The sequence below is a fragment of the Barbus barbus genome (genome assembly GCF_936440315.1).
Source record: "Barbus barbus genome assembly, chromosome: 1".
In the NCBI taxonomy this organism is placed as follows: Eukaryota; Metazoa; Chordata; class Actinopteri; order Cypriniformes; family Cyprinidae; genus Barbus; species Barbus barbus.
The window spans coordinates 21,606,009-21,617,578 of NC_136729.1; the positions used below are offsets into that span (position 1 = coordinate 21,606,009).

Genomic DNA, 11,570 nt, shown 5'->3' on the forward strand with positions numbered 1-11,570 from the left:
GATCATTTAAAAAGGCCAAATGTAAATAAACAGGCAGCTTGTGGACCTCCCTTCTTCCCCTCTTTCCTCCGTCTCAACCCTCTCCTCTCCCCCCGTTCTCGTGGACCCTGTGTAGTGCCCAAAAGAAAACAGTTCATCAATCTTAATCTGAACCATTAAGAATGTAATAATACTAGCCGCTTATCTAAGCAAAGTGGTGCTGTGGGACTCTTAGGACTTGAGCCTAATGTGTTGAAAACTGTCCCTGTTATCTTTCCTTGCAGTGAAAAAAAGCGTTTATATCTGCATTAAAAGAAAATGTTTCCATCCTTGTGTGGCTTCGCCTTCGATGGGGCTGATATTTCATATTGCTTACCATTAGTAGTGACAGGGCTGGTAAACATAGAAAACATAATTAAACAATTATTGTGAAAGTGAACGTCATATGCACAATGCTAAATATTTTTTTCAAAGTTTTTAGTAAAGATTCTTTTTTTTTTATTTGTATTTTATTTTTTTTATGTCAAATACAGAAAATGAATGGATTGTCCAGATATATTTTCGGAATGTTGTTATTATGCACATTAAATAATAAATACACATTAAATATGTTTTGGTTTTTGTGATACTGATTGTCTTTGATATAAATGTAAATTTAATTTGGTAATGTAATAGTGTAGTTAGACAGGTGAAGGACAGGTAACACCCAGTCTCTGGAGTTGTCTTAAATTTGATATGTGGTTTAACCTAAAATATTTCACACACACGCACGCACGTTTGTATGTGTGTGTGTGTGTGTGTGTGTGTGTGTGTGTGTTTGCGCGCGTGCCCGCGCACCGATTATGTAGCCTATAAATTTGTATAGGCTACATAACATGAAATATGACACTTCTTGTTTTCCTGTAATTCAAAAAGTTTAATAACATACTAAATGATTTTTTTTATTGTTGTTAATTGTGGAAAATTTTAAAATGCAGAACATTTCCTGGGACGGAAGGTTTAGGGGTAGGGGGATAGAAAATACCGTTTGTTTAGAAAACCATTACACCTATGGAGAGTCCCCTTAAACCACAATATAGGCTATTTCTCTGTGTGTAAGTTCTTATGAGTGAAGCTTTTAAGTTAATGTATTTTATTTAATTAAAGCCACCAATAACAATTCTGCTCATATTATTACATTTTAGCTTTAAAAGAGCGCAGATAAAAATAAAAAAATTGTGCTTTTACTTTTATTGTCTCTTCTGAATTAACTATGTATTCATTATTAAAATATAATAATAATAATAATATTTGTCAAAAACGCACTCGGGTGATTATTCCTTCATTAACTTTTCTTTTTTTTTTAAAAGGAGGTTTCACTTAAAACATCAGAAAGCTGAAAATGACACGTGTAATCTCTCCCCAGAGAGCCGCACGCGGGCAATAGGAAAACAGTGGGTGAAGTCTAGGCTAAAGTGGGGGTAAATAGCAGTAAATCACAGCCTGTCACTTCATCTGGCTCAATTTACAATGTACGTCTGCCTATCAAAAATGTTCCTTTAACGCGAACGATTTATAAGTGTGGAATAGGCAGTGACTTTGCCGAAAAGCCGCTCTTTACTTCTCCTCCCCCCCTCGTCTACTTGCCTTTGGAGCCCGCGAAATGATATACGTCAGAACAGCCCTGACAGGAGCTCGATTTTTGGGGGAGAAAATGGGCTAATTTGAGAAAATTACGCCCCATGGCCGCGTCACACTCTTCGCCCCGGAGTGAAGAGAGAGAAACAGCTGGTGTGAATTTTTAGCACCCATAATTAATTAAGAGGTTCCACAGTGGGATTGGATGATTAAATAAAAGGGAGGAGGTATCCCCAGCGTGCCATACTGAAGAGGCCACTCCACTTCAGTTTCTTTATCGAGGGTGAGGATGATGTTTAGTTTTTGCGATTATTTCTGTCTTTTTTATCCGCTTTTAAAACGCAGCTTTTCTTCCGACCAAGGTCCCCTCAGGCTGTTTTCTCGTCTCTCTATTTTTGTAAACTATAACTAGCCCTAATCAACCTACATATTTTTCACTTGAAGGAGAGACAGAGGGAAGAAAAACAGTTCTGAATTTGGCCACACTTGCTCTGCTGCCTCGCACAGATGTCTCAGCGCATATTATAAGCAGGTCAAATAAATGGGTGTCCTTTTACACATTCGAGCTGAATTTGATTCGACTCAGCTGGAGTAGTGTTAGTGTGGAGGGATCAAGTAGTAGTTAGCTGTTATCAGGTGGACTGTCGATATTATGCAGAAATCCGATTTGGAACACTTGGTCCGGTACATTTTAATGGTGATTATTTTTTATCAACAGGTTCTGATTACCCCATAGAATTAACCTGCTTTCCTGGAGAGGCCCAATCGCTCACTGCTCGATTACGTGGCAGGTGTAATTTTACGCTTGATTGTTTTAAGATCAAATTTTCTGTTTTAAACTCATATTTATCATTATGTATTAAGCAGAGGTGCAACAGAATCTTGTTCATAAAAATTATAATTTGGTGCTTGGTTTTGTGAGCTTGTAGAGCGTGGAAATTCTGTTGCTGCATGATATATTCAAACACGTTTAGGAAATATACCCAGAGGATATTTACACTGAATTTTAGAGGATCAGTTCTGCATTTTTTCCCTAAAAAATTACTGACAATTCCTGTAATATTCAAAAATGCAGCCAATAAAGAGGAAGGGTTTTGTGTAAGGATTATGGGTGCGTGCATTATGAGTGTGCGGCTTTCTAAAATGCATAATGGGACACACTTATAGCCATTGATTTTATTTTTTTAAATATGTATATTTATATGTACAGTTTTATTAAGTTATTTCCAACTAATGTAAATGTGCCCAAAAATCATTAGTTTGCTGGGTTATTTTCGTCTCACTTTCTCCTCCATTTATTCTGACTTGTGTTTCCAGTTTCTCAGAGAATATTTTTATTTATTTTTTTATTTTTTTCCTGCTGCATGAATAAGCTAATGTCACGTTTCTAATGAAAGCAAATAGTTGCAAGGGGCCTGTTGACACTCGCTTTTCCAATGTAGCCCATGTTTGAAGAGCTCGGGAATTATTGCAGTAAACGCTATTTTAATTTCGTCGGAGTAATTTCGTTTTCCCCTAACCTCGTTCGATATAGCCTATTGTTCAGAAACTAAGGTGAAATTAATTCAGATGTATAACCAAAGAATAATAATAATAATAAACAATTTAAATTTTTAGAGTTTACATCGCAGCCCCTCCTAATATTATTAAGGAAAATCGCAAATGAAGTTGTTTCTAGTAACACTGCTCTTTTTCTTTTACTTATTGTAGAGCTGCGGTAAAGTTTCTTCGCACAACAGTAAATTTACATTTTAAAATCTTATTTCATCATATACTTTCTTTATTTGGCCTATCAGTTAGATTCGTCTCAGACTCTCTTTTTTACACGTGGGAACTGTCTTGCTCTCTCTTGACATGCACACACAGTGACTGGATCCCTTACGAACAATGAGACTGAGACCCATTCAACTGGAAGAGAGAGAGAGAGAGAGACGCGGGAAAAAAGTTGAACAAAGTCGTGAGGGATCATTACGGAGTTCGTGCGGTTATTCATTCTTAGAAAAGCATGGGCCGGCAGAGCCGAATCTAAAAGCTTACTGGATTAATACATTGTGCCACGCTGAAGATAATTGAAACCTGTGTTTAAAATAGGCTAGGGTATGCATGATTTTAATATACAGGCTGCAGACTAAAACAATTACCGACAATAGATTGAATAACAAATGGTATTTCGTTATAATAATAGCCTATACCCTTAACACAGCAAATTAAAATAGACAATCGCTGATTTAAGTCACGTGTTAGTGATTGAACTTTGAAAATTTCTGAAAGTTAAATAGGTTTTATTTTTGCATTATAGCCATGCGATTTTATTTGAAGTTCACACCACCTTTACAGAGTACATTAGGCATCTTCGGTGTGTTCAAAAGACTCACCCTATTGTGTCTAAAGCCGTAGAAATCAGCTTTTACACAATCCCCGTTTACCAGTTGAAATATCCAATTGATTTCCATCATGCGTAAAATGAGATCGTAAATGATCGATATTTCAATATTTAATCCTGGAATATCAGCATTAGGAGAGAGGATATTTTCTAAAAAAAAAATGTAACAACTCAGGCGAATGAATGTTTATTAGATTAATTCGGGAGGAAAATGTAACCATCTGTCTTCGAGAATATAAATTGCTGCTTTTTAAACTTCTAGAAGGGCTTATGCACACACGGGGCATTGCATCGAATGCTTCAACTCCTAGAGGGATCAGCAAAGAAAAACATAATTATGCTATTTAGCGGGCTGATGTGGTGCATCGGCAGCTCCATCCCACTCCGAGAGATTAAATATAGCTGGCCCCTCACCCGCTCTGCTGCCGGGGAAGGACATTAGAGCCAGGGGAATTAAATGAAACCCAGGGGACTTTTCAACTGGAGTGCGCAAAGTAAACTATAGAGATTAATGACACGACCTCCGACTGAATGGAGTCGCTTCCTGTCCTCACGTCTATTATTATTATTAGTAGTAGTATTATTGTTGTTGTTGTTAAACATTTCTGGTTATAATTCAATGCAGACGATGCATTATTTTTTAGATGAAATGCTGAAAATATCAGTCCTATATATAGGATGTGCTAAAAAATCTAATTGTCCGTGTCCATTTTAAGTAGGCCATACTTCGAAACTGAAAGGCAAGTCTATTAATGATATTAATATTGCAGAATAATTATAATTTAATGGAAACGTGTTAAATGATACAAATGATTTGCAACGAACGACAAAATAAATAATTTATTATTAGGCCTATGCTCCAAAGAGTTGTATAATTTATAGTTTTGTTGTGTTTTAATTTGGGGACTGAAATAGCTTAACATGTATAACTAAATCAATTGAAATCTTTGTTTATTATTAATATTAATTGCAATCTTTGCGTGCCAATTTGTATCTCGATAACTCTTTCTGTAATTGCTAAAGCACATAAACATTTTTTAACCTTCTTTATAATGTTCCGTCAGGTTATCTGTTTATCTGCGAGTGAAAAGGGTTCACTAGCAGTCTCCTATAGAGTCAGGCCTCGAAATTAAGAGCAAGTGTGACACCTACCTGCGGGTGAGGGTAAAGGTGCAGGGCAGTACTAAGGGACAGGCCATGCCAGGTGGACATTTGCTTGTCACGGCACCTTGGCTACACTCTTGAAAGCCATCAGCGTCTATAATCCAAAGCACTATTAAGCCTATCCTACCATTTAATGATATAACAGAGCAGTATGCTCCCAGACCCACTCCGCATCGCCGCGCGCCTCTAACCACTTTGCCACGCCTAGGAAATAGTAATGAGGTCTAAATTTGGCATAAAATCGAACTCATTACTGGAGTTCGCCACCTGATTGCTTTGCATATAACACGACGCGGTTGGAATGTAATTGGGTTAAATGACTGCTCGACACTTTTGCCGGTGTTGTCATATCAATATTCATCCGTCGAGGCATCTCTCTGTTTGCAAAAGAGAGATGAGCATTGCCCCGACCGAATGCTATCGGGAAAAAAACTTGAGTAAAATCTTAACAGCAACCGACAAAGAGCCCCGTCTTCATATAGCTTTTCCCAAAGCGCCTGAGTTTCAAAATGTGCCGCCCTTGCTTGTTTTTGTTTGTTTTTTTGTTTGTTTTTTTTAGGGGTAAACATGTACAAGTATTATAACACTGCTTTACTCTGCATTTAAGCGTTTAGCAATAACAGCCTATCTGTCCGGTCATGATGTCACGTTCGCAAATAAATAATATCGCTTTAAATTGTGCAGCTATCAAATTCTCATTAACATGCATGCAAACTCCCAAATCAATCGCTGCACACATTTTCTTTTCCATAATTTACTTCAAAGATAGTGTATTGTCCATTTTAAATACAAAATGCTACATTAAATATACATATTAGTCTTTAATACAAATAGACTCAGGTGGCTGCAGCGTTTAAGACAATTCTTAAAAGTTACATCCTCTTGATTAACCATTCAGAAACTAAGATTTTGAGGATAAGCATTTACTCAGAAAATAATTGTCCTCGGATTTTTTTATTTTTTTCCTTTTAATTCAGAATGCGTCTTCTTTTGCTTCTTCTTTAAGCAACCACAAATAATAAATAAATGTCCGTGTGATTGGCGATGAATCCGGTATTAAATGTTTGACATACCTTTCTTTAGCTCATAAGGTGAGTCTTTACAAAGATCTACCTGCGTTTGGCTTCTTACTTTGCTCTCTCTTACCAGAGCCTCGGCTCTGTTTAAAACTGTCTGGCTTAATCCATTGAAATGTGCCGTGGAGCTGGTGTTGGTGCCGTGGCTGCTGTGGAGGTGTCCGAAAGTGCTATAGTTCGTGTAGCCTGGGTAAAAAGGGGACGTGTAGTAAATAGGCCGAGAAAGGACAGTGTTATTAGGGAGAGGGCACTGAGGGGAGGAACGGGTCGGCGAGGCAGCGCTGGCTATGACTGTGCTTTGACCCAGCCCCGCGGCCTGTGGAGCCTCACTGCTCCCTTTGCACCTGTCTGAGGACGTGGCGATCTCGGCTAGAGACCAGAGTTTGGGTTTGGGCGCCGAAGGGGGAGAATGAATAACAGACGTTACGTTGCTGTTCCCCGTGCTCGCGGCGTGGCCCGGTTCTGAGGGCTTTTCTTGCGTCATGAGATCGTTCCCTCTCTGTAGGACGGAGGGAGAAGATGTGGTGGGTTTTGCTTGCTCGGCGAGCAAATCCGTCCTCTCCTCTGTGTCTTTTAATTCCGAGTCTGTCAAAGGTGGATCAAGATCTTTAGCATGAGACTCGTCTTTAAACCTGTCGCATGGTAGCTCCCCTGGGTTGATGAGTTTATGATCTGAAAGTAAAAAATAAAAAAATAAATAAAAATTATAAAACAAAATTGTTGACAATAATATAATATATAATTTTTGAGAAAGAGATAAATATTGCATGCACATTATGGTGTATGCTTGGTTTCACAATTAAAAAACATAATAATTAAATGTATTTCTGTGCAATTTAAAAGTCATTTAACATGTATTATTATTGTTATCAATAATAATAATAATAATAAAATATGGCTGGTGTTATTATAGCTCTAAATGAGATGCCGTGCGCCAGCTGTGTCCTTATTATGCAGCTCGAGATAAATGAAGTGCAAAACACCATACGTCACCAGCAATTCTCAGTCCATAAGAAGTCAAATTAGAGGAGTTCAAGGTGATTATTATTTAAAGCAATTCTCCCATTATAAATAATATACCACCATTAACCAGCAATCAATTTTGCGCCCGGAGTGGAAACGACTGCGATGAAAAATTTATGATTTTTCCACAGACCTGCCTCTGTGTCTGTGGAGTCTCCCTTGTCCGTGGGCTTGTTTGGCTCGTCGTCGTCGTTTTTCTCGAGATCAATGTTTTCGTCCTCCTCCTCGTCCTCGCTCCGGTTCCGTGGGGTCCAGGTCATCTTGTTCTCCTTCTTTAGCCTCCTCCTGGCGTTGGCGAACCAGGTGGACACTTGAGTGAGGGTCATTTTCGTGATGATGGCCAGCATGATCTTCTCGCCTTTGGTGGGGTACGGGTTTTTCCGGTGCTCGCTAAGCCAAGCTTTCAAAGTGGCTGTGGCGTCCCGGGTAGCATTCTTGCGGTAAGCTGGGTCTCCATACGGGTACGAGCCCAAGGGAGCAGCGTAAGGATGATACCCTATAGATCCGGCCATGCCTGTCGTGTGGTCATACGGCGAGCTCTGCAAGGAGCCAAACCAATGGTTTTATTAGCAAAATATCAGTTTATGGACACCTGCGCACAATGTAGGATCGGTTACAGATCACTTACGCAAACACACCATAAACAAACACACTCTCGCGCACACACATGCATGTCACACTTTAAATCAAATTAATCAAAACAGTAAAGCGTAAGGCCGTGGGGCTACGCAGTCTATCATTTAAAATTTGTCAGTTGCCTCATTCCCCTCAGCAAGAATTATTTTGAAATCCAATTTCACAACTTTCCATCCAAAATCCCTCCTCTTTGTTAACGATCATAAATCTCCCTTCGACAGCTAAAATGACTTTTGACAATGTTTATTTTCAGATTAGCCAGCTAATTAGAAGTTGCAGCTTTATGTGGGGTCATCTGACAGTGTGTTGTACACGCATTAACCAGCACTGGCTTACGTGCAAGCAGTTCACATTTAAATAGCCGGTAGGACATGTTTCCTTTAAGTAGTGCATTTGACTAAATACATGGTTAAAGACAAATGGGGAGCAACTGATAATGTATTCCTTTTGAAATCAGGAATATTGCTCGCCTGCAGCCCACAGAACTGAGGAAGTCGTACTGCCACAAATGACAACAAAAATAATTATGTAGGATATATATATATATATATATATATATATATATATATATATATATATAATTCAGTAAATACGCGAATATTTTGCCTTTCTAGAATTCGAAGTGAATGCTTTATAATGTGTGGAGAACATTATAATTTTTTTTGTTGTAATGTCTGTTTGAGAACATATATATATATATATATATATATATATATATATATATATATATATATATATATATATATATATATATATATATATATATATTTTTTTTTTTTATTTTAAAAAAAAAATGGTTGTTTAAAAAAATTGTACTGCAATATATTTTATTTAAAGTGTCACGAAACCCAGCCAAAATTCGCGAATACATATTTGATTGCTAAAACCGCAGATGTTGCGCAAATGATTACTGTGTGTCTCAGTCTTGCAACACAACATGCATTACAACACAACATGCATTACAACAAAGCGTAAAGAAAAAAATTATCCGGCAACTTCTAAAAGTAGAAAAATAAGACAGTGAATAGCGGACTCACCACATAAGAAGTGAAAGTGGCGGCGGCCGCATCAGCGCTGTACGGGAGATGGGAATTGTAGCCTGGCGAGGCGCTGGTGAACGCTGTAGATCCGGCATAGGGAGCGAAAGCAGAGCCAGAGGAAGATCTCCCTAGCTCCTCTGTCCGGGGTCCCGATATCATGCTTGTACTGTAGGCAGGACACGAATAGAGCGCCAAAGAGGCGGATGGCTGATACAAGTAGCCCTGAGGGTACGCCATGGTGAAGATCCAAATAGAAGCTTCTCACTTGAGTTCTTCTCCCTCAAACTCTCACGCGCTCTTTGCGCTCGCTCATAGAGTTCCGAGTAAACAGACCTTCGTCCCGTCTCGTCACGCTGATAGCAGTGATGGAAATAAAAGAGAACGACAAATGCATAGACTTCGCACTCGTTAATCAGTCGTTGTCAGATTTACACGCGGATTTTCGAGGCGCTCTCTCACTCTCTGCGCGCGCCGTGACTCTCATGCCGAGCGCGCGGGACAAGTTTTTTTGCTCTCGGATGGGGCTTTGCTTCGGAGAGTGTCCTGCCAGGATGCTAAATTGGAAATTGAGGATTCTGACGCCTACTATGAGCCTCTCGCTCCTCCTCTCGGGGTGTAGTCATCGAAGGAAAGGCAAGCTGGAGCTGGGTTACAGCAGCCCAGCCTGAATCGTTTCTCTCTCTCTCTCTCTCTCTCTCTCTCTCTCTCTCTCTCTCTCATTCGTACCCTGGCACTCACTAACAATCTCCCCCGCTATCCCCCTATTTTTGTCTCTAACAAGCCTCAATGCCTTAGACTGAGTAGCTAGAGCCCCTGGATGGCGGTCTCATGCGAACCAGTACATCAACTTCAACTTTCCTCATTTTCTAAATACACGAAGCCTTCATTTTCACACATGATTAATAACAAACGGACTGTTATCTTCTTGGGGACGGCTTGCCAAATACGACAGGAGACGCTACAAGTACTGTTTGCAGTTCTTCGTTTGTGTTCTCGTCGCTCATTTCAAACTTGTAGAATCAGCCTACATTTTTTTTTTCTTTTTCTTTTTTTTTTAATGCGCGATAGACTGATCCATCGTACCTTAAGTAAGCTGAACACGGATTTGTTTTCTAAGTGTCATGCGTTTGCCAGTTTTCATGGATAATTTGGAGGTACTCTATATTTTACTGCCTCTTTGTATAAAATTATAGATTGGGAAACAATAGGCTTTTTACACAATAGTTTTTGAAAGACGATTTTCTCTAATTTTTCAGAAACAAAGAACCTAAAGTGACTGTATGCGCGCTTATCAAGTCTCAGCAGTAAGAAAGTGAAGAAGTAACTTTTGACAGGTGTTAACCGATTTGTCTGCTGGACAGTTTTCGCCTTAGATCCCGGAACAAACCAGATCTTCTTCTCCTTTACACCAAAGCCCCAAGCGCAGACAGATTAAGACCATATGAACCACGGCAAATCCATCACGACCAGGAGCTCTAAACCCCTTTGATTCAAACAGATATATTCCTCTGCAGCGGAGAATATCCTCATGTATTTTATTCTATTTGCTCGCAGACTATATTGTATGTATATAGGCCTACTAAGAAATAACAGGAGATACATCTTTAATATTTTATTTAGCCTAGATAAAAATGCATTAAGAACCATTTTTATTTTACGTCATCACAATAGTAGCCTAAATGATCTAACTCAAAAGCCTAATACAAACAAAAAGCTAAATGTAATATATATATATATATATATATATATATGTATGTGTGTGTGTGTGTGTAATAACAAATAACAGGAGATACATCTTTAATATTATGTCTTGCACACATCTTTAATATTATGTCTTGCACACATACCCTAATGTAAAATGGTGGAAATGGAATAAGTTGCATTAATACAAAATCTGCTAACCAACATATTTACAAATGGGAGGCGAACTGATAAATATATCCAGTGTTGATGAATAATAAGCAAAAACTAAAGAAACAAAAACAAAAGTGGTGGCTGAGGAACTTGGATTGGCTCACTTGTTAAAGTCTCTCTGAGCCGAAAGGGATCGCTGCAGGAGCTGCTACAGAGTGTGTGCATGATGTCATGCACAGTGAGGAATGATGACGCTCAAACTCAGAGGACCAATGCGAAGTTCAAAGCAAAACAAACTGTAGACATACGAAATTACCGCGTTGTCGACTGTGATATAGTGAAGTGTTTTTATTATATCTGCACCACCCTTGAATCTATATAAATAAATGAAAGTGAGTTGAGGAGCTTTGGAGAACTACAAGAGTGTTATTTCTTATAATATCTATTAATGAGTAAACTAAAAAAGCCATAGCCTACACGTTTTTATTGTCATTTTACATTTTGAATCGAGTGCATATAACAGACAAAAATACAAATTCCATCTAAAAATCATTAACCTCATTAAATACCCCACTTGCTATATTTGTTTCCTGTTGTTGTTGGTTTGTTTTTGTTTTTTTGTTTTTTTGCGGAAGCACAGTTGGAAGTGGCCATTGCACAGTCACCTCTAAATAGCGTATCGGTTTCCAAGGATACCCGGGAGTAGCATTTAAATGACGTCAATATTCATTGATCCTCGCCAATAGGATTCGATAAGCAGTCTGTTTAGCGATAGTGGAGGGGTGAATGAAAGAAAGC

The 11,570-nt window shown here is 38.7% G+C and overlaps 1 protein-coding gene across 1 annotated transcript; it reads right to left on the bottom strand.

Moving 5' to 3' along the window:
* Window positions 1–5,700: 5,700 nt before the first annotated feature.
* LOC306868674 (Iroquois homeobox protein 5a) lies at window positions 5,701–9,539 on the bottom strand. The gene is made up of 3 exons (XM_079414959.1): window positions 8,916–9,539; window positions 7,376–7,781; window positions 5,701–6,891 (listed from the first exon to the last, which is right to left on the bottom strand). The coding sequence occupies exons 1-3, from the start codon at window positions 9,153–9,155 to the stop codon at window positions 6,200–6,202; spliced, it is 1,338 nt and encodes a 445-aa protein (XP_079271085.1). The 5' UTR covers window positions 9,156–9,539; the 3' UTR covers window positions 5,701–6,199.
* Between the last annotated feature and the right edge of the window lie 2,031 nt (window positions 9,540–11,570).

Bases quoted from the DNA above. Each gene is read 5' to 3' on its own strand.
- LOC306868674 (XM_079414959.1), bottom strand. From the start codon at position 9,155: ATGGCGTACCCTCAGGGCTACTTGTATCAGCCATCCGCCTCTTTGGCG. The intron at 7,782-8,915 runs GTGAGTCCGCTA...GGCTCCTTGCAG, and splicing joins CCACTTTCACTTCTTATGTG to AGCTCGCCGTATGACCACAC. The intron at 6,892-7,375 runs GTCTGTGGAAAA...TTTTACTTTCAG, and splicing joins CTCCACAGACACAGAGGCAG to ATCATAAACTCATCAACCCA.